Consider the following 23,732-nt stretch of genomic DNA (forward strand, 5'->3'; position numbering starts at 1 on the left):
TTGTTTTGAGAGCCAAGCACTGACAGAAAGGCAAGCTCAGTAGATTCTGCCTGCTCTGCAGACAACATCCTACTGCTCACTTGGGAATAGAACTGGCAGCAGTACTCATCTACCCTTGTGTGTATGTCAGGCACAGTGCTGTGGTTGTAGAAGACTGCTACATACGGTTCTCCTTGTGACCACTCACCAAGAAATTTCTCTCAGGCTTTAATATTAAAGACCTTGCTTCTCTTCTCCAGATACTCCCAGCTAAAATGCCCTGCCATTCCTGCAAAACACTGTGGTCTTCAACATGTCTGTTTTCTATCCAGATATTTCTTCCTCAAAGAAGCCACTTTGGATCTACCCTTTAGGTTCCCAAAGTACATTGTACCAATTCCAAGAACTCTGGGTTCAAAGCTGCCTCCTTATTTTATATATTACTAAGAAAGAATAAAACGGATGATTAAATGCTCACGTAACTTTTTCAATAGAGAAGTGACAAACCATTGAGAAGTACCAAATTTAGAAATGTTAATTTGTAAATAAATGTACATATCAATACTAATGAAGTACTGTAGTATATCTCTTAGTTAAGTGTGATTACAAACCTTGCATTCCTACAAGCTCTTCAGAAAATGTGAAAAGTGTTAGAAAAAGTGACTTTGTTAATCTTAAGTTCTTAAAGCCTTTGCATTTCAAAAATATATTGTAGCTGATCAATCAGTGTGCAAAGGGCCTTTATATTCTTGTGGAGTTGGTTTGACACTGGTTGTTTCATGTATTATGCATAGATTCTAGAAAGAAAAACATCTTAATAGCAATAGGCTGCCAAAATCCTCTTCTATCTAACCAGATAAAAATTCACAAAATTACTCCCTTTGCTAATAGCCTAAGTTTACCCTAGAATAGGAATTAGAATAATAGAGTTAGAAAGAGTATTTGAGAACATCTATACATTAAAAATTATCTGAACCATCTTTGTTCATTGAAAGTGTGTACATCTGGCCAAGAATGGTGGCATGTACCTGTGATTCTAGCTTCCCGGAGCTGAGTTGAGAGAATTGCTTGAGTTAAGGAATTCCAGAGCAGCCTGGGCAACATAAGGAGACATGCTGTTAAAGCAGCATGTGTGTCCTGAGAATCAGCTATACTGGGACTAGGAGGAGCCACAAAAAAAAAAAAAAACTAGCCAGCTTTTCTAGTAAGCCAGGCAAGCTGCCTGGGTTCCAGGGAGAGAAAAGTTAGATAGCGCCTCCTGTGAGCCAACCAGCACAAACACCTTGTGGTCGTGCTCCCCCACATCAGCTCCCCACTACCTGCCCGCTTCCCAGCACCCAAGCAACTGGCTTGTTCAGAGGACAGTCTGCGTTGATAGAAAGTAAGCTACATAAAGCAACTAAATGCTTATATTGTTTAGTTGATTTTTCAGGCCTGGGGCTGACAGTCTGTGTATCTCTTGGGAGGACAACAGTAGACAATATAGCAAATATGGGAATTTTCTTTGTGTCTTGTCTTGGAAGTTCAATATTGTTCTTGCTGTTTTGCTTTGTTCTGATTAGTTGTTTTGCTTTATTCAATATTTTGCTTTGATTGGTTTTATTGTGTTTTGTTTTTGATTTGATTACCTGATGGAATGGACAACTGTGGTAAAGACAACAAGATATACTATGTAGCTATGTTGTTTTCCTGGTATTCTGCTTTGAAGTTCTGTACCAATTTTGCTGCATTGTTTTGATTGGCTTTGCTCCGTTTTGTTTTGTTGTATTTTGCTATTTTTAAAATAAAAAAATTGTATGTATCACTGCTAGTTAGAACTTCCAGTGGGTGAAAATGAAGCAGTGATACACAATTACAGACTAAAACAGAGAATTTGACATTAAAATTTTAAATTCATATATAGTGAAATGGACATTTTGTGTATGTACCTGTATACATGCATAGATACACAAAAAATGCACATTATGTATCTGTATTCTTGCATAGAATATATAACAATTCCTTCATTTATAATTTGAACATTTAACAAAGTGAGGAGGCAGAGGCTATGAGGCTTTAAAATACAGATACTTTTGTCCATACCTCAGTGTTTTCTCTGATATTATGTATCAGCTGCCTTCCTATCTATATTCTCTCAACTCTGTCAGCAAGCTGGCCTATGTAGCAGTCTCTGTTATTGTTTGTATATGTATCTTCCCCTGGTTCCTTTAGTTAGGACAAAACTTCTGTATAAAGTATCCTTCACTTTCAAAAGAAATCAAAGACTTAGATTAAGTCCTATTTGGGGAATCATGTTATCCTTTCATGACGCTTTCTAGTAGCCCTTGGTAATCGCTTACTTTGTATAAGCTTTATATTTGTCTTTGCATCAGCATTTATTATTTAATGTACTTATATTCTCTTCTTGCAAATACAAATGGTAATTTGTTCTTTTACTTTTCATTTGTTCAATTTCATATTTACCTAGTGGAAATTTATACAATTGAATATGTCTTTCTTTTTTGGGACTCATCCACCTATCTTCTTCAATCTTTGAACTGTTGCAATATTTTCTCTTTTCTATTACTGTTGTATAGTTTTTGAGAGTAAGTTGGATAGCTTTTTTAATCTTAGCAATAGTTGCCATGGAAAAAAGAAATCTCTCTAAAGTATAGTATCTTTGGTGACAATCAGTCTTTTTGAATGTTTCCTGTTTTTTAGGGGTTCCCCATCTGATACTTCTGCTTCCTACATTCCCCTATAAAAGCGAAAACAAAATCCTAGTTTTCCCACTGCAGCAAGGACCCGACCTTTGAGTCAGTAAAGGTTTCAAAGAAGAACGTGTATCATAGAATTTGTTCTGGAAGAGAGTGGGGGTGGAAACACTAACAGTCATTTCCCAAGGGTTAAGGTTCCATGGAGGGGGCAGCGCTGCAAGCTCTGATGCCCTGTGTTCAGATGCAGTGATTATGTTGTCTTTAACCAGGCAGCTTGTGTAACATGGTTTTGGAGGTCTGGATTTTCACCGTTCCTAGTAGTCATTTAAGTACACTTCTTTTTAACTTAAAAGCCGTCAAGACTGATTTCTGTTGCTAGCAACTAAGAATCTTTCCTGTAATGGTGTGATAGAGTCCAGGAATACAGCTTTGAATGATTTCTTGGCTCTTTATCAAGCTATCTGACCTTGAGGGAATCCTTAAATACTCAAATACTTCCAATTTCTAAAATGAGGGCATTTAAAGAAATATTTTCAGCTTTAAAAATGTATTTTTTTTCCTGCTAATTGACCTGTGGGATGCTGATCATTGGCATCATTGGCTGCCAAACTCGTCAGCAGGCACTACCAAAATTCTGCTCACAGCTTTTCAGTATGGTATTATTCTTTTCTACCTAGCAATTCCTGGGTTCTTGTGCCAGTATTTAACCCTATTGGTTAGCTAATGTTTACTGGCTCTGTGTGCTGCTTGAGTCTTGACAGGTGTAAAAATGTTCTTTGTTCTCTGTTTAGTGATCTGATTGAAGGGGAAAAAAAAGCTTTAGGCACCAGTAAGTTTCAAGGTTTCTGTGGTAATGTTGATTCAGGCAAGAGCTCCTTAGTGGAGAATTGAGAAGTCATAAACTGTAAAAATTACATTTTAATGCAGTTCGGTTGGCTAGAAGATTCATGATTTAAAGAGACCAACTCTTATATAATTTTTTTACATGTGTATAGTGGAACAACTAATGTCAAATAATTTTTCAGGAAAGCTAACAACAAATGCATTGTAAGTACCATCTGCTTATTGGGCAATTATGAATAGTTTACAAATTCTCTAAAAAGACAAAGAAGGGAAATGAAGGAGAAGTAGTGTTAAGGCATCTATATTCAAACCTACCTTCAGGTAAAAAGATTCCTTTGTGGCTTATTGATCTCTTATCTGTCCTTTACAAATGCCACATGAAAATAAAACAAAACCAATATTAGTTTTATTTGGGAATATAGGTTTCAAAAGCAGTGATAAACATTGAACCACCAGCGATTAATGATTAGTATTTTCTTGGCAGAGTTTCTTTTATTTCATCTTCTAGGAAAAACTATGAGCAGGTTTTATTAACTGGTCATTCAAATTTAGGTTTAACAATCATTTACCAAATGCCAGACTTGGTTTTTTTTTTAATCATGTTCACACTGTGGAGTTAAAACATGCAACAGTCCCACATTAGCTTTCAGAGTTAGCTGGGAAAATATTTAAAATTTGACCAATTCAGAAACATTCTAAAATAATCAGTGAACAAACTGTGTACTACTGACTATAAAAATATAAAGCAAGTTTAGATATAAGAATTGATGTAAGCTGGAGGAGCTGAGGATACTATCAAGTGAAGGTAGTCCTTGAAGGATATGCTTTTATATGAGTTATAATCGAAAAATACTATGAATGTTTAAATTTTTTAAATCTATTACAATAAAAACAAAATTGGTATTACTCTTCCTCTCTTTTATTTAAACACAACTACCCCATTGTTCTGTCCACTTTTGGAATTAATTCTGGAAGTCTTTTTTTGTGAATGTCTTTAGTCACACCATTGTGGCTGCCTCTATGTCCTGAATCAGTTCAAACCATTTCACTCTCCTGATCATTTAGGGAAGAGCCAGAAGATGCACAGGAATGCACCCAGTGAATAAAGTAGGTGAGAGCATACCATAATGTTTTTGTGAGTCTACCTTTTTATCAGATGGCACTTAGCAGCAGCATCCAGTTTATTTTTGATAAAAGCTCATAAAGACATGAAAGAACATTTCCAGAATTGCTTCAGAAAGTGATAAGTATGATGAGATAAGTGTGTTCAAAGTGAGGAGGAATATTTTAATATGTAATAAAATTTTAAAATGTAAACATTCACTTTATATTTTAATTACCCCTTTTATTTTGAGAAACAAGCAAGACAGAGAAGAATCATTCAGAGAAAGCAGTATATCATGATCAAAAAAGAAAGGATGAGGGTTGCATATTTATGCAACGTGAGAAGGAAATTGCTGGATTAGGGTAGGTCATACTAGTCATATGGGATTAGTGGACAATTAGAGTAGTGCTAAATTAAAGACTGACATTTGTATTTGAACTAGGCCATGAAAGTAGGCTAAGTGTTTGTTTTTAGTTATTAGAAAACATTGTTTTGTGTATCTCCCTACATTCTCTTGTCTTCCTTTTTCTTCAGATTCCCTCGAGCCCACTTATCAGCAACTTCAGAAAATGAAACTGGACAAGAGTCCCTTTGTGGTCGTGTCTGTGGTTGGGCAGGAACTCCTGACAGCTGGCCACCATGGGGCATCTGTGGTTGTCTTGGAAGCTGCTCTGAAGATTGGCACCTGCAGCCTCAAACTGAGAGGTTCTGTGTTCTCTGCCCTGAGCAGTGCTTATTGGTCTCTCGGAAACACAGAGAAGAGCACTGGATATATGCAGCAGGACTTGGATGTAGCCAAGACCTTAGGTAGAGTTATGTTTTCTTCCTTTATTTCAGTACAGAAAGGAAACACAAAGCACATTGGCCTGACAGGAAATAGGAAGAGCATATACAATGGAAAGTTAGTGTATTTTCAGAATATCTTCTGTTTTAGAGTTTCAGGTCTTTAGGACTCTTTATGTAACAAGGTGCCAGGGCTTTCAAAAAGGCCAAGAGAAGAAGCTTAACATCCATCACCTTCTTCAGAGATTTGTGCTTATAACTTTAATATCTTAAGTGATAATATTAGCAGGTATATCTGTCTTAATTTTGTACCTCCATAAGAATGCATCATCATTTTGTGAAGGGAAGTACAGTACAGAAGCCAGAAGTGTGTACTATGGAGCCAAATCATCAGGCTAAGTGGCTCCGTCATTTACTCACAGTGTGACTTTGTAATAAGCATCATAAGTCTGTCAGCTGCAGTCTCCTCATTAGTAAGATACATGTGACTTATGCTTATGATGGCCATTGTGGTTATTTTTCAAGGACTTTCAGGATTGTAGGAAGAGAAGGGGCATGGTGAATCTACTATTAGTGTATTTGTAAAGAAGCAGTTTATTAACATAGTAAGTTTGGAGTCAAATGACTGAACAAACAAACTGATAATTGTTCACTATCAAAGTTTATTAGTAGAGAAATGAGAAACAGCTGGTTTGTGACAAGGTCTTTAACCTCTCATTTCTAAGATACCTAAGTCCCTGACTCAGGTTATATTTTACAACAATAACAAACATTGTCTAATGATTTAATTTCTAGGTCCTTAACTCCCCATTTAGAGTCTTGTGGAAGAAACAAATACTTTTCTAAAAGAAGATAAATGAAATCTTAGGTAGTATATCTGTGGCTATTAAATTTAAGATAACAGTACCAAAATTTTTTAAGATAACCACTGTATATTATAAGTAGTATTATAGCTTGGAAAATTTTTATTTTTTTAATCCAATTCAGGTGACCAGACAGGAGAATGCCGAGCTCATGGGAATCTGGGTTCTGCATTCTTCTCCAAAGGAAATTACCGGGAGGCTCTCACCAACCACAGGCATCAGCTGGTGCTCGCCATGAAACTCAAGGATCGGGAGGTAGGAAGTTTATCTGTAGACAAAAGTCATTTTTTAAAAAAAGCATGGAGTACTTCTAACTTTTCAAAAAAATGTTTAAGGTAACTTTAAAATATTACTATCATAAGTTGACATTGCTTCTGCCTTTTATCCACAGTAGGATATTGGATATCTACTATATACGTCTGCTTTCATATGCGGATGAGACCTTGTTCTGACTTAAGCATCTAACAGCTTGGTCAGATGCATTGTTCTTAACATGTTCACATACACTATGGAGTAGACATGTAAAGTTGGCAAAAATCTATACATCATAATATATTCACAAAATTGTAAGAAGTAAATGTTATATTTTGAGATGAATATTATTGGTGCAACTCTTTAATATCATTTGGTAGATTTTTAAATCTTATGAATGAAGCATGAGAAAATTTCTGGTCTTTATTTAAAAAATGGATTGTAATATTCTCAATCAGTTGATACTCAGTAAATACTATGAAATGACAAGGTACTTCTGCTTCTGATCATGGAGGAATGGGTTGTGGGCCCAGAGAGAACTCGCTTTGAACTCCAGCTCCAGGACTCCCTAGCTGTGCAATTTTGCAGAAATTCATACTGAACTTTTTTACTCTTCTATTTTCTTATGGGAAATGATGATTATTATATACATTCTATGTATAATTGTGGCTGGAAATAGTGTGTGTAAAGTGCCTAAAATGGTATCTGGAATTCCATATTGGAATTTCATTAAAAATTTTATAAGTGATAGTTTTTATTATATTAATAGAGAAATAAAGGTTAATAGTAGAGGTAACAACAACTTTATAAGTCAATTTATATGTTAAGAAATATATTATTTTAATGATCCAGAAACTTCAGTTCTCTGGCACATAGTCAGGTACTGATATCTGAAGGAATTAAGAAAGAAAAAAAAAATGAATGTCGACAAGAACCAAGCTGTAATGGTGTACACGTATACTCCAAGCTACTCGGGAGGCTGAAGAAGTATCACTTGAATTCAGGAGTTTGATAGTTTTTGTTATTTTGGTAATATAGGGGATTACCTTCACACTGAGCTACATACCTTGTTTTATTTTTAAACTCAGAGACAGGATCTCACTTATTTTTCCAGTCTGGCTCAAACTTGCAGTCATCCTGTCTCAACTTCCCAGATTGCTGGAATCACAGTTGTGTGCCACCATACCTGGTTTGAACCCAGGAATTTAAGACAAGCTTTGCCAACATATTGAGACCTTCTTTGAGAGAAGAAGAACAAAACCAAACCAAACCAAATCAAACCAAACCAAACCCAGCAACGAGACTATTCAAGGGCTTCAACTTTTGGCAATTGTATTCTCTAAAGAGTTGTCTGAACACTTTTCATTGCCTAGTACCCTTAATTAATCAGCAGTTCTTATAAGATAGATGATCTGATTTCTTGATGTTCAGGGAATGAAACAAATTGCACCTTCAGTGATGAATACTGATGGCATTAAGAAGTGAGAGCCAGATTTAAGTACTAAAATAGCATAATTGTCTAGATCAGGTCATTTGGTGAAGGGACAGATAACTATAAATATGTCAAGAGCTGCATTTATGCTTTTCCCCTAACCTTTGAAATGTATTAGCTCAATTATTGAATAGTGTGGAAAACTTTTAATTAAGATCACAGTAATGTCATAGGTATTTGAAAGGAGAAATGAAAAATTTTCTATCTTCCCTTTTCTTAATAGTGAAATTTTCTACTAGCTGCTTTATCTGGATTTTGTAAACTGCTCTTATACAACATACTCTTAATAGCTCATTGAATTATGAGTGTAGACCCTGAGATAATACTGATATTTTCCTCTCCCCTAAACTGTCATCTCTTAGAGCTTCCACTCACACAGGCTGTTTTCTCTTTCTTGACCCTTTGTATGGCCACTGCTGCATAGTTCAAAAGCCTGCCTGTAGGGAAGTCCTCCCTGTGGCTGACGGAGAGAGCCTGGGCCTGGCTTTAGCATCCATTTCTTTCTTCCCCTCTGTGGAAAGGTAGAGAATGTCCAGCTCCCATAATACCTTTCTAAGTTGAAAAATGCTATTCATTTTCCCTCACAGTTTCTAATTATTAATATGTTAATGATCTTAATGACCCTCTTCTAGCTGTTGCTCTTTGACACTAGCCTATGTGGTTTGTCACTTAGCTGTACATAGCTTGACCGCAGCAGGGGCCTTGTTGCTGCTTGAGTGATGCTCCTGCTTGGTGTTGTGCAAGTATATTTAACTGATTCCTAGACTAGCCTCGGGGATTTTTCTTTTCTCTCACTCTGTGTCTCTTCTGTTGTGCTTATCTCTGGGGTTATAGGATAGTATTCCTTTTCATAAAGTGTAATATTACCTTCTTAACTTCTTTTAATGTTTTGTTCGTATTTCCTGTATCTGATATATAAAAAGGTACTAATAATTCTCTTTTAAAACTTGCATGTCAATATTTAGGATCCATTGTTTCACCAAATCTCAAGTAGACAATATAATGTTATTAATTATAACCTCCTGCTGTAATAAGATCTGTAGACTTATTTGTTTTACATAAATGAAACTTTATAGTCTTTGACTGTCATTTCTCCATTCCACTCTCCTCCAGCACTGGTAACCACAGTTCTATTTTGTACTTCTATGAATTTGACTTTTTTAGATTCTAGATAAATGAAATCATATAGGTATTTTTGTCTGGTTTATTGTACATAATATAATATCCTCCTTATTGCAAATAGCAGAATTTTACTCCTTTTTAAAGGCTAAATAATTCCTCTTTCCATCTCTCTGTCTCTGACTTTATATTATATACATATAATATATATATATAGTGTAATTTTTCTTTATTCATTTGGTTGATGGAAAGGTTGTTTCCATGTTTTGGATGTTGTGAATCATCCAAAGAATATGGATGTCTCTCTTCGTTTTTAAGATTGTTTCTGAGTGATGCTTCTTACCTACCTGCAATTAGCTAAAAATCTTTATTCCTGGGGCTGGGGATTTAGCTCAACGGCATAAGCATCACTGCAAGTGCATGGTCATGAGTTCGATCCCCGGTACCGATAAAAAAAAAATCTTTATTCTTATATTCCTGAAACCAATACCAGTTAGTAACTCTAGAGTTAATATTGGTTTGTTACTTAAAGGAATATATACAATATCTAAAGGGAACCTATTACAACGATGTGGATTTTCTTTAGATTCAAATTTTGAGCTGGCCGGAGTCTTTCTTGTGAAGCACCAGATGCTGTACCCAGGGTGAAGGGTCTGGGCAGTATGCTGGGGAATTTCTCCCTGTGAGGGGCTTGCATTCTGTTTGAGGAAAAGCTTTAAATGATTTTTTTTTTTTTTTTTGGTCTTTTTCCTTTTTATCGGTACGTACCGGGGATCGAACTGACGACTGCCTGCTTGCAAGGCAGGCACCTATGCCGCTGAGCTAAATCCCCAGCTCCCGGGAAATCTTTAACACATAAAAATGTTAAAATATTATTTGAGCAATAAATGATAAATGTTCTCTTAGTTAATGCCAATATTTTGGAATTCCAGAAGAGACATGGACTGGATAGAGATTTGAGACTTTCTGAAACAGCTGGAACTCTGAATGGAGTTCTAAAGCCTTGTTCATGTATCCTTGATGTCTTGCTGAGTGTTATGGTTTGATAACTAGTGGTCAACTTAACGCCAGCTGGATTACATCAGCATGTATTGAGAGAAGATGCTCCACCTGAGGAGGGTTGTCAGGATAAATAGGTGGAGAAGAAGAGAGGTGTGAAGAGGGATGGAGGCGTTATGGAGGCACTGTTGGTTCTCCTACGAGTTACTGTCTGAGCTGTTGGTTCTCCTGGAGAAGCTTTGGTCTTCACATTGAGCATTGCTTCCTGGCTCCGGAGGGGAAGACATGTGCTGCCTGGTCTCCAGGATGAACTCACGCTGCTTCCTGGTACGTACCCGACTGTGCTTGTCGTCGGAGGAGCTCGGGGCCTCCGTGTCGCCGAGGACAGCTGTGGGTCCTTTCAGGACAGCCCCACTCTTTGTTGTGAGTGTGACTTCTCAGCTCCAGTGTAGAACCCTCATCCCACTAGCACAGCTCCTTCATCCTGCTGGCATAGACTTTCTGGCTTCCACCGCTGACCCTTGGGTCTTCCCGGCACGAATCCGTAAAAGAGACTGGTGTGAGTCCTTGTGGGCCCTGGACTTCCAGTTGGACTCGTGGAGGCGTTGTCCTGAGCTCTGGGTTTTTATCTGGACTCATGTGGGACATTGCCGTGGGGTTTAGGCTCTTGACTTATATAATCTATGTCGTTGGTGTTGCGGATAGATTTCCTGCATTCTCCTGTATTAACTTCCGGTGACCATTATAAAAATATTATAAACTCCATGTCCTGATCTGAATTGTTCTCTGTGTACAACCCCTGACTACAACACTGAGTTATAAGGAAGCTCGTATCTTTAAGCTAAAATCAGCACAGGCACAGAATCTTAGTTTTTAAAAAATTAAATTTATTAGTTTTATCCAATTACATGAGAAATATTTGAAAATGACCAATATTGTAATATTGTTATTATTTTAGATATATTCTTTTAGTCATATATGCAATTATAATTGTTTATCCTACCAAACTTGAAGTTCTATTATAGGACTATTTTCTATTTATTTCTTCTTTTATTTTTTTCCACTTAATTTTATTCTTTATTCTTTTTGTTTTGTTTTGCTTTTTTGGTACCAGGGATCAAACTTACAACCGCGTACTTGCAAATCACAGACTTATGCCACTTGTACTAAATCCCTGGCTCTCCACTTAATTAAAAAAAAATTCTCCTTTTTATTTAGGATTCTATTGAAAGTCTTATGGCTTTATCATAATTTATTTCATCTGTCCTCCTATTGTTACATATTTAGATTGTTTAAAAATTTTTGGTATTGAAGAACATGAAAAGGCATATTTGTAGGTAAATCTTTGAATGTATCTTTTATCCTTTTCTTTGATCAAATGATTAAATGTGAGTTTGTTTAGAAAAAAGCATATTAAGTCATCTTATACTGAAGACTAATTGCTTCCAGTGGTATGGAAGCAATCTGCCTCATTCTTACCAGGCATGTATTATGGATTGTCTTTCTCTGTATTGGCCAATGCTGAGGGTTAGTATTAAAATTGGAAAGTCAGTTTGATAAGTTAAAAAATAGTATTTTATAATTTTAATTTGCATTTCTTTGCACCACTTGGGTCACTTATGCTGCTTATATTTCTTTTATAAAAAACTTTAATACTCATCACCTACTTCTTTTTCTGTAATGATATTGGTTATTTTGTATTATTCTAATTCTGGCATTGCTATCTCATCCCTCTGTACTGTCTTGCACTATGTGATCTTATAACACACAGTTTTAAATATTATTGCCATAGAATACATTTACATCTGATACATGTATTATGCCACTATTCTTTTGAAAAATATGTAGGAATTCTGGTTTCTACTTCCACCATTAAACTTAAAATCATGTTATTAAATTCTGGAGAATCACTAGTGTTTCTCTTAGAATTCTATTAAATTTACATATTAACTATGGGTAGATTACTATGTTTTTAGTTGTTCAGCATGCTGCTCTATGTACTAGTTCTTTGTGGCCTCTCATTGATACACACATCTAGTGAGTTATTTCATATGCATTTAATGTATCTTACTAGATACATTGGTCTTTTTTCCATTTTGTTTTTTAAAAAGTAGTTATTGATAGTATATAGGAAAGATGTTTATGTTGCACATTTTGTAATTGGACCTATGAAATGGAATCTAAGGCCTTGTGCAAATGTTTTACCACTAAGCTAAAATCCTAGCTCAGTCAATGTACTTTTTCATTAGCATCCTACTTTAAAATTGTACGTGTAACTTTCAATTATTTCTTGTTTGCCCTTTTGTGTCATTTTTATATTTAAATAAATGCTAGGAAACTGCCTTTTACAGCAAAAATTAACCACTGTACTTGATATGAATGGTGAGATTAGCAAACTGAATCTCCTTACCTCTTACATATTGAGCTATAATAAAATTTAGATTTTCCCAGGTAGCAAGATGGCAAACTAAAACTAGTTTGTCTGCTTACCTTGAAAAAGCAATAGCTTTTCCTTTTATATAATTACTCTCAGATATTTAATAGGAGAGGTGATACCTTCTCCACAGGATCTTTCATTCTGACTAACCTTCTGTCTGATGTAATGGTTTCAAAATTAATTTCAGGTGCCCACAGAGACCTTCCTATGAGCTAATAATATTAATTGTCAGAACAGTGTATAAATTACATTGTTGTTCTCTATTCAGAAAATCTGATATGCAAATGCTGATGACTCTAAGTATTTTTTTAATAAGTCTTATCTCTCCAGAGCTTCATATTACCCTCTCCAACTGTGTCCTGAACACCCCCCTTCCGCTCAGCACACCTGACTTAGCCCTTATGTGTGTCTGCTTCAGCATTCACCATGGATCTGTTTCCCATGCCACCGTCTTCCCTCGCTGTCATCTTTGGTTGGCTACTGGATTCTCTTCTTTCTGTAATAGAAATCTGTTTTCTGTCTCTTCCCCTCTCTCATACCATATTTTATCTGGTTTTATTGCAGTAGTCTTCTCTCAGAACTTTTCACATTTTTTAATAAAAATTCTACTACAAGTAGAAGAGAGATCACATACACTATTTGAGATTATAAGCATAGCCTGAAGCATCTGCCATCAAAACATAATTTTTTCCAATATAGTGGAGAGTTTGACTTTAGATAGTCAGCAAACTCAGATCTAAATTTTGGCTCTGTGAATTATAACCACAGCCTTGAATCTAATTTCTTTTAATATACCCAATGAATACATGAGTTGTTTTTAATTTTTGGCTGTTAATTTTGGCTGTTAATTCTTTCTTTACATATTATCTGTACTTATTGATGATCATCTGTACTTATTTCTATTAGGCATTTAGTCATATGTATGTTTACACTTAGTGGCTTTATGCCAGTTTTCGTTTTTTTGAAGAAATTAATATATTTATTGGCTTGTTTTTTTTTTTTTTACAATTTTTAAAATTTTATTTTATTTTAAAAATGAACCATGGTGGAACCTAGGTGGCTGAGCAAGAAAGCAACAGGCCTCCCTTCCTGGTAAGCAGCCCTGGCATGAGCCAGGAAGATAACCAGTCAGTATCTCCCAAGAGTCTACTGGCGTGTGGGCTGCAAATCGAACATCCCATCCCTCTTACCTCCGCACCTCCACCCCTTTAGCAACTGGGTCAGAGGTCTGAGCATCTTTTGGGAAGATGATTGTATGCAATACAGCAAATATGGTGGGGAGGGGTCCTTTTATCTTCTGTTTGGAGGCAAATGTTTTCACTGTTTTACTTCGTTCTGATTATTTTGCTCTATTCAGTATTCTCTTTTGATTGGTTTTATAATGTTCTGTTTTTGGTTTAATTTCACTATACCTGATTGAATGGGCAACTATTGTAAAAATAATGAGATATACTGTTATTCTGGTATCCTGCTGTGAAGTTCTCCACCAATTTCACTGCATTGTCTTGATTGGCTTTGTTCTGTCTTATTCTGTTGTATTTTACTACCTTCAAAATAAAATTTTAAAAAATGAAAAGAATAAAAATGATGATACAAGATTTTATAACAGATTAGGGGATCAATTATGCTGCATATTGTTGTCTTCAAAGCAGTTGTTCAGATTACTAGGTGTGTGCATGAAAAACTAGTCAAACAATGAATGCACAAACCATTTTTTGTTGGGTTAACAAAAATTAGTAGTAAAAATATCTAGTCTTTCTCTCTCTCTCTCTCTCTCTCTGTCTCTTTCTATTTCTTTTCTCCTCTCTCCCATCCCTTTTTAGTCATATCCTCCCTTTTCACTTTTACAATATCTATTGCACACTTTAGATCCCATTAACTCTTTCAGTTTTTATACTAGGGAGACAATATAATGGTCACCCATGTGAGTCCAAATCATTTCAGTCATGAGCATGATCTCAAGTTGCATTCATTTATATGCAGCCCTTACAAGGGCTTCGAAGGCTTTTGAAGTTAACCTTCTTTATACCTGAGTAGCATGCCATTGTATAAAAATATCATATCTGTGAATGATGGGCAAGCTACCCCTGCTTTTTTCTGGGAAAAAAAAAATGCAGCATTTTCTTCTTTTCTCTGACCTTCAGTCCATGAATTTCTTTTCAAGTCAGATGTGTTTCTTGAATAGCATATGGATAGATCCTTTCTCCTGATCCACTTTGTCCACATTTCTTTTTGTTGGTGGATTGAGGCCATCTTCATTAATGATTACGACTGATATGTATTAACTCATCACTGCCATGCTGTCCTCCTGCTGTTGGTCCCCTACTTTTCGCCTCTGTCAATTGCCTGTCCTGTTCAGCAGTCCCCCTTTCCTGTTGTTCCTGAATCCATGATCATCTTTATTTCTCTCTAGAGTATCCCTCAGCACTCTCTGCAAGATTGGTTTAGTGGTCATGAATTCCTTCAGTAGTTCTTTATCAAGGAAGTATCTTATTTCTCTATCAGTGTTGAAAGATAGTTTTGCAGGGTAGATTAATTTGGTTTGGAAGTTGTTTTCTTTTAGGGCCTGAAACACTTCACTACAAACTCTTATTGACTTGATGGTTTGTGTTGAGAAATCTGCTGTGATTCTGATTGGTTTTCCTTTATAGGTGATGTGTTTATTTTCTCTAACAGCCTTTAATATTCTGTTCTTATGCTGAATTTCTGGGATCTATTATATATCTGGTATAGATTTACTTTGGTTATGGCTAGTTGGAGTGCTATATGCTTCATTTATGTGTATTATCAGATCCTCTTCCATGCTTGGGAAGTTTTCTGCTATTAGTTCTGTAAATAGTCTTTTTATGTCATTTGTGTTGATCCCTGCTTTTTCACTGACATCTGTCTCTCTTAAATTATTTTTCTTTGCAGCTACTGAATTGTAATTCCCTGGTTCCTTGTTATTTTAAAGAGATCTTTCTTTTCATGATCACTAGCTGCGATCCTATCTTCAAAGTCTGAAAGTTTATCTCAATTGCATTCAAGCAGCTTCAATTTGCCAACTTTTGATGGAGTTTTTAATTTCCTAGATATCTCTGAATCTGCTTCTAAGACTTTCTTACATTGTGCATTTGAGGTTCCTATCATTTTCCATTTTCTTATGCTCTTTTTTTAATGTCTTTAGATACGCTCAGCAATGCTTTCATTATGATTGCCATTTCTTTTACCTGAAATACTATTTCTGATCTGATTTCTTTTACAGCCTCGTGATGTTGCTTCATGACTTCAGATGCTATCATTTCAGAAATTTCAGGTGTGAAACTTCTATTTCTGTGTCTCCTGGACTTGTTCTATGTGGGCTGGAGGTCTGAGATTGCCTTTTGCCTCTTCATCTTGACATTTTCCTGGATTTCTCCAGATGAGCTAGTTATGAGATCCCAGGTGCTTCCTGTGTTGGCTGCTTGTCCACAGTGTAAGGGAATGGGCCAGACACTTGGGTTTCTCCCCAGGTTCCAGGGGAGGCAGTAGGGCATGGGTGCTTCTTCAGATATGCATGTCTACACAGAGACTCTCCCAGTGATGGCAGGTGCATGGAGGCATGGCTGGCTATTTCTCCTGGCCCATGCTGGCTACTGCTGTCCCTGATGGTAATGTTGGCTGGTAGGCTCACAGGGGCATGGCCATCTAGTTATTCTGGCCTGCACTGGCTAAGGGTCCTGATGATGGCCAGCATGTTCATGAGGGTGTGGAGGGCTGCTGCTTCCAGCCCTCACTGGTTACCAGTCCCTGATGGCAATTGGCAGGCTCATCTTTGTGCCATTTTTCTGTATCAAGTTATTTTATTAACAATGTAAAAGAGTATTAAGCCCTAATAAAAATCATTAAAAAGTAAAAAGAAAAATGAATATGGAAACACGAATGTTTGAACAAATAACCATATATGTATAGTTAATTGGCTTATTATGGTGAGAATTAAATTGAATTACTTTAGAGAAAGTGTTTGCTTATCACAGTACCTGAGGCATATTAAATATTAAACAAGAATGCTACTATTATTGTTGACATTACCAATGTCATCATTTAATAATTCATATAAATGCTACAAGTAACTACGTAGTATCAGTGTTTATTTAGTATTAAATTGGTTTTCTCAACTAATCAAGTAAACTGGACAACCCTAGAAAAAGTGCTGCTTATTTTAGGTAGCTTTTTGTTGTTGTTGTTGTTGTTTATAACTTTTATTTTTTATTTAAATATTATACAAGTAGATATTAATAAAATATAAGAAAAGCACTCTTTTATAAAAATTTCATAAAATAACTAGAGAATAACAGTGGTTAATACATGATGTATCATAATTTTTTGATAGCCTTATGTTGCTTCTAAGATAAAATCCAAACTTTCTCATAACCCTGTTCCCTTATTTTCCTTGAACTAATCTTTGTGTCATAGACCTTATAATCTGTTCATGTAGGCTGCTTAGTGTATTATGCTTTCACAGAAGTATCTTTACTCATTCTATTCCCTCTACTGGAAAACCTCATCTTTGACCCTTTTGTAATGTTTTCTTTTTTCAGATTTTAGTTTAATCATCTCTTTTTTACTGAAGCACTCTTCCTTCAGTCTCATGTTTTCTACTCAATATCATACCAACTGTTGGTGAAGTCTAATTTTTTAATCACTTTAAGTGCCTTTTGTGTATCATTTAAGAAATTGAGTATCCCAATATCATGAAGATATTATCCTACTAGGTTTTATTGTTTTACTTTTTGCATTTAGATCTACTGCCATTTGGAACTGATTTTCATGTTTGGTTTGGGGTATAAATCAAAGATTTTTTTCTCCATATGAATATTTAGTTGACTCAACACCATATATGCAGGAAATCATATATGCAGCTACATGTATGCACCATATATGAGCCATATATTACATGCTACTTTTGTCCTAAATAAGATATAAAGTTTTTAAGGACTTCATTGTGCTGATCTATTTATCTTCATACCAGTGACATATTGCCTAATTACTGTCACTTTTAGAAGGGGCCCAGATTTATGATAATGTAATACCTGTAGCTTTGTTCTAATTCAAGATTGCTTTGGCTCTTCTAGTGTATATGTGTATGTTATGTGTTTTAGAATCAGCTTGCCATTACCCTTTTCTCTGCTCAAAGATACGACTGGAATTTTGGTTGAAATGACATAAATATATTCTAATCTTATGTTTTATAAACATAGAATATTTCTTTTTTTTTTTAAACTTTTTATCAGTACCAGGGATTGAACTCATGATTGCCTGCTTGCAAGGCAGGTGCTTATGCCACTGAGCTAAATCCCCAGCCCCAAAACATAGAATATTTCTCCCTTTAGTTATGGCATATAAATTCCCTCCAAAAATGTTCTACTCTTTTCAATGTAGAATTATTATATATTTTTCTTTTTAGGCTTGTATTTGTTGTGTATATTCATGTTTGTGTATTTGCTATTATAAGTAGTATTTTAAATTTTATTTTTTCTCCTGGTTCCCCTTTGACTCAGAAACTCAGAAAATGGGGTTGTTTTTTCAGCCATCTGTATTCCTATACTATTTTGTTTCTTATGTTATTGTTCTATCATTACATAAGTAATATATGTTAGTTACTAAGGTAAAAAAATAAAATTCTATCTTTTCCAGAAGTGACCACGGTTACCAGTTCAATGTATGTCTTTTTATAACTATTCTATCTACACAGTAATCACTATTTCATGTGGCTGTTGAAGTTTTAAAATGTGAGTAGTTTGAATTGAGATGTATTGAAAATGCAAAATGTACTCTAGATTTTCAGACTTAGAATGAACAAAAAAGTGTGAAGGATCTCAATAAATTAAGTTTTTTGTTGATTTTAATGTAGTGGCAATATTTTGGATACATGAGATTAAATAAAATGTTAGTAAAATCAATTTCACTTTTTTATGTTTTATGAGGTTACTAAAAATCTTAAATTATATTTCTAACCTATTTTTATTAGCCAGTACAGTTCTATCCTATTTTCTATGCATTTAAATATACTTATATATCAAAATGAATGGTTTTATTTTTCATTTTTCTCATGTTTAATGTCAAGAAAATGAACATATCTTAATATTTTTCCCTATTCTTATTTTTTTATTGACATATAGTGTTTGTATATATTTATAGGATGTCAGATAATTTGATACATTTGTATAAAGCATGGTGATCAAATCAGAATAATTAGCATTTTTATCTCATTTCTATCATCATTTCTATTTGTTGGACCCATTTAAACTTTTTGACTGTTTTGAAATAATACAGTGTGGTAGATTATAGTGCTATAGAATATTAAGATTACTACCTCCTATCTAACTATATTTTGATACCTGTTGGCCAAAATATCTATGCATTTCTGCTACCCTTTGTAGACTCTCGAGACCACTCTTCTCCTCTTTTGAATTACGTGATCAACATTTTAGCTTCCATAGCTGGTGAGAACATTTGATTTATCTTTCTGTGCCTGGTTTCTTTTGCTGAATCTAATATCTTCCAGTTATATTCATGTTGCTGATAGGATTTTTTTTTGTGGTTGAATGATATTTCTTTCATCTGTTAATAGACATTTTTATTGATTCTAGATCCTGGCAATTGTGAATAGTGCTACAATAAAAATAGATATGCAGATATGTTTTTGATGCAATGATGTTGTTTCTCTTTCTCTGTGTGTGTGTGTGTGTGTATGTGTGTGTCTTTCCAAAACTGGGATTGCTGAATCATTCTATTTTTGTGAGGAATCTCCCAGCCATTTTGCATTACTGCTGTTTTGATTACATTCTTACCAATAGGGTACAGAGGTTCACTTTTGTCTACCCTTTGGTATTAACCCCTTATCTAACATATGGTTTGCAAATTTCCTCCCATTGGGAAAGTTGCTTTTTTATTTTGTTGATTGTTCCATCTGTTGTGCAGAAGATTTTTAGTTTGGCATACTTCTACTTGCTTATGTATTCTTTTGTTACTTGTGCTTTGGTATCCTATCCGATACACATTTGAAATGAAAAGATTTCCCCAAAGTTCTCACCAGCAAGCCTGTTCTGAACATATCAGCATTTTAATATCAAGCTTTTAGGTTTGTTTTTGCCAACTGATGGGCAAGTTGTCTTCACTGTTCTTTTAAGTATAGAACTTACGATTTATTTTTAATGTTGGTCTTTTCCCCACTGTCTAGCTGGAAGCTTCTAGAAGAAAAGGACCGAAGTTTATTATATTAGACACATTCATTTGTTCAGTCAGCATGTTCACTGTGCACCCTGTGTTGGGATGCCCTTGGTGCAAAGATGATTGACTATTGTTCTTGCCCTTCAGGAACTCAAACTCCTGGCCTGCCTCCTAGTGTTTCAGGTTATTGTCAATGGATGCTTAAGACCTGGAAGGAAAGCTTTGAGTGTGACAGTAGGTAAAGAAAGCTGTTCTCTCCTTTGTCCTTAAAAGGGGTAATCTTTGTTTTACTTAGAGCTGGAGAGAAAGTCTTCGGAAATCAACCAATAATCAACCAACTTAGTTGTCATTTCTGTTTTTGCAAGTAGTTTTGCTGTTAATAACTAAAATCTAAAACTCATTTTCAGTGAGGATGCCTTTTCTTTCTGCTAATACCTGTCACATAAAAGATCTTTTAAAGTAAAATTTAATCTTTTGTGTCTGTGAAAATAGATTATCAATTTATGATACCTGTGGGTTTGCATGAGTAGTTACTGACCACCTCTAACTCCCTGCAAAAGACTACTTTTTAAGAAAATTGAGCCTTCTGAATTTCCTTTAGGATGTGGCTGCAGGAAATTAATTAAATGATTTTTGATGACATCATCCTAACCACAATACTTTCTCCTGAAACAATGCTATTTTTCTTGGAGCTTTTTGCAGACATTTTCTATATTGTATGTTTTATTATATAATTTTCAATAATAGTAATATGAAATCCATACAAAGGCTTGTGGTGTGTGGTGTGTGTGTGTGTGTGTGTGTGTGTGTGTATGACACAGAAACAGAAAGAATGTAATTAATTATTTTACTTCTAGTGCTTCAAAAGAGTAAGTTAAAAAATAAAAAGCATTCCATTTTTGCAGAGAAGTGTATTCTCATATAGGAAGTATTAAGTTCATGAGGAAGAGGCTTGGCAACTTTTTCTGGGTGATGTATCTTACAGGTTTTTGAGAGACAGGTTTTTGAGAAACAGGTTAAACTGTAATTCTCACAGCCCTGAAGTCTGTAGGACTTGGAAAGGAGATGTTTGTAAAGAACAGAAGCAGAATGTCAGTTTCTTGATTATCCTCTTTGTACTTGGTATTATAAATCAAATGACTCAGACCTTTTGACCTGTAATGAGGCTAATAAAGTTCTTTTTATCTGGTGATAAAATAGTTATCCCATCAAAGTGGGTTACATATCTGATGAATAAATGTGAATGCATGTGTAATGGATGGTATGATTGCAAATCACTTAGTCCTCTGCTGTTCCATTTTTCCATCTATATTATGCAAATTCTACTTAGCAGTCCTCCATCTGTTATATTTTTAATTGTCTTTTCCAGCCACAACATCTTATAATCTCTTCTTGTATAGAGTAGAAGAAATTTTTTTTGTGTTTTTTCATTTTTGTCAGTACCCGGGATCGAACTCACGACCGCCTGCTTGCAAGGCAGGTGCTTATGCCGCTGAGCTAAATCCCCAGCCCCATAGAAGAAATTTTTTAAAGGAACTTTTGATTAGGAGAAGATCAAAATTCAAATCTTTGTATTCCACTAAAAGCTATGTGTTATGTGCAATCCTCCTCCGGATGCTCAGTGGGCTAATAGTTCATTGTTTATAAAACAGTAAGACTAGGTCAGATACACTTTAATGTTGACTTGACTTTTTATTGCATGTAGTTATCCAAATTAAATAAAATTAAAATTCAATTCATCAGTCACAGTAATTACATTTTAAGTATTCAATAGCCTAGAGTGACTAGTGTCTGCCATATTGAATAGAACAGAAAAAAAAATTCTAAGAGGAAGTTCTATTGGACAAAGCTATTATAGTCTCTTATGATTCTATTCTTTAATCAGATGAGTATGAATTATAGACTACCTTTATTTTTACATAGTTATCGTTGCTTTTTTCTCATCTCCTGTAGCATGGAACACTTGTTTTCTTCCCTTTGATTTTCAGTCTATGAATTTACTTTCTAGTTAAATGTGTTTCTTGTATACAGTATATTGATGGATCTTGTTTCTTGTTCCACTCCCCATTTTTTTATTGCTGAATTGAGGTCATCTACATTAATGATTATAACCAGTGTGCATTGGTTCATCTCTGCCATGCTATACTCCTGCTGTTGGCCCTCCACTTTCCCCCTTCATTCAATTGCCTGTTCTGCTTGGCAGTCCTCCTCTGTTATTATTCCTGGAAACATGGTCATCTTTATCACTCTCTAGAATAACCTTTAGCACTCTCTGTGGGGTTGGTGTAGTGGTCATGAATTCCTTCAGTTCTTTATCATGGAAGTATCTTATTTCTCCATCAATGTTAAAAGATAGTTTTGCAGGGTACATCAATCTGGGTTGGAAGTTGTTTTCTTTCAGGATTTGAAATACTTCAAACTCTTTCTTGAATTGATGGTTTGTGCTGATAAGTCTCCTGTGATTCTGATTAGTTTTCCTTTATAGGTGTTCTGTTTCTTCTCTTTAACAGCTTTTAATATTCTATTCTTGTGCTGAATTTCTGGGATCTTGATTATTATATATTTAGGTGTACATTTACTTTGGTTATGGCTAGTTGGAGTGCTATATGCCTCACTTATGTGAATACCAGGTTCTTTTCCCATGCTTGGGAAGTTTTCTGCTATTACTTTTATAAATAGACTTTTTATGTCATTTGTGTTGACTCCTGCTTCTTTATTCATACCTAGCATTCTTAAATTATTTCTAAAATTGTTTGCATTGTCTTGCAGCCACTGAATTGTTATCTCCTGATTCCTTATTATTTTTAAAAAATCTTTCCTTTCATGATTACTAGCTGCAAGCCTGTCTTCAAGGTCTGAAAGTTTATCTTTAGTCTCTTTCAAGTGGTTTTGCCAGGTTTTGATCAACTTTTTAATTTTCTAAATATTTCTTTGACTGTGTTTCCTGCACTGTAATTCCTTCCTATATTGTTCATTCAAGGTTTCCATCATGTTCCTATGCTTCTTTTTAAAAAATCTATGTCTTCTTTAGATATTCTGAGCAATTCTTTATGTTTTTCATTTCTTCTTTCACCTGAGACATTATTTCTGATTTGATTACTTTTACAGACTCATGAAGTAGTGTTTTTTTTTTTTTAAATTTTAGTTGTTATCCTCTAGGAGATTTCAAGTGTGTGACTTTTGTTTTCTCCCATGACTGTATCACCTAGACTTGTTCTGTGTGGGCTGCAGGTCTGAGATTGCCTTTTTTGCTCCTTCATCTTGACATTCTCCTGGGTTCCTCCCAACAAGCTGGTTGTGGGGGTCCCAGGCATTTCCCAATTTGACTGCCCCTCTACAGTGTAGGGAAATAGGACACGCACCTGTGTTCCTCTGACCTCACATTTACAAGGAGGTAGCAAGGTGTGGAATGGGCTTCTCCAGACCTGTGCAGCTACACTGGGGATTCCCTGATGACCAGTGGTGCATGGTGGTGGGACTGCTTCTCTCAGCCTGCATGTTTACACTGAGACTCCGGCGATGATGGGAGGCATACAGGGATGTGTTTGTCTGATTCTCCTGGTGGGTGATGGCTGCTGTAAGGAAGCAAGGGTCTGCAGTGGTGGCCTGCAGGTTGGGGTGCACAGGACTCACCAGGCTGTGCATTCCTGTTCCCACTGGCTGCCCACAGAAAGCAAGCCTTCTATCAGCAGCCCTGCAGGTAGAGGCAGATCTGTTGGCTCTCTCTGACCCTGCTGGCTTCCTACCAGAGAGACTCCTGACGTCATTTACTTATGCAGTATATATGCAGAAATGGAATAGCTGTCTTTTATGATACTTCTGCTTTTAGTTTTTTGAGGAACCTCCATCTTGTTTTCCATAATGCCTGTACTAATTAACATTATTACCAATAATAGATAAGGGTTCCTTTTTTTCCACATCTTCATCATCATTAGTTTTGTTTTTTTTTATAATGGGCATTCTGATTAGGATG

At 35.4% G+C, this 23,732-nt stretch overlaps 1 protein-coding gene across 7 annotated transcripts in view; it reads left to right on the top strand.

The window, feature by feature from the left end:
• The window catches only part of Ttc28 (tetratricopeptide repeat domain 28), a 693,050-nt gene that overhangs the window by 386,903 nt on the left and 282,415 nt on the right, over positions 1 to 23,732 (top strand). For 6 of the 7 annotated variants that reach the window (XM_063227059.1, XM_063227060.1, XM_063227061.1 and 3 more), the window contains 2 exons: positions 5,158 to 5,430; positions 6,394 to 6,524. In XM_063227059.1, coding sequence (XP_063083129.1) covers positions 5,158 to 5,430; positions 6,394 to 6,524 — 404 coding nt within the window. Of the gene's footprint in view, positions 1 to 5,157; positions 5,431 to 6,393; positions 6,525 to 6,609; positions 10,459 to 23,732 lie in introns of those variants that run through there. The other variant, XM_063227065.1, reaches the window with a different exon arrangement.

The sequence above is a fragment of the Cavia porcellus genome, unplaced genomic scaffold, assembly GCF_034190915.1.
Source record: "Cavia porcellus strain 051 isolate PalLab524CR breed Dunkin Hartley unplaced genomic scaffold, mCavPor4.1 scaffold_16, whole genome shotgun sequence".
Taxonomy (NCBI): Eukaryota; Metazoa; Chordata; class Mammalia; order Rodentia; family Caviidae; genus Cavia; species Cavia porcellus.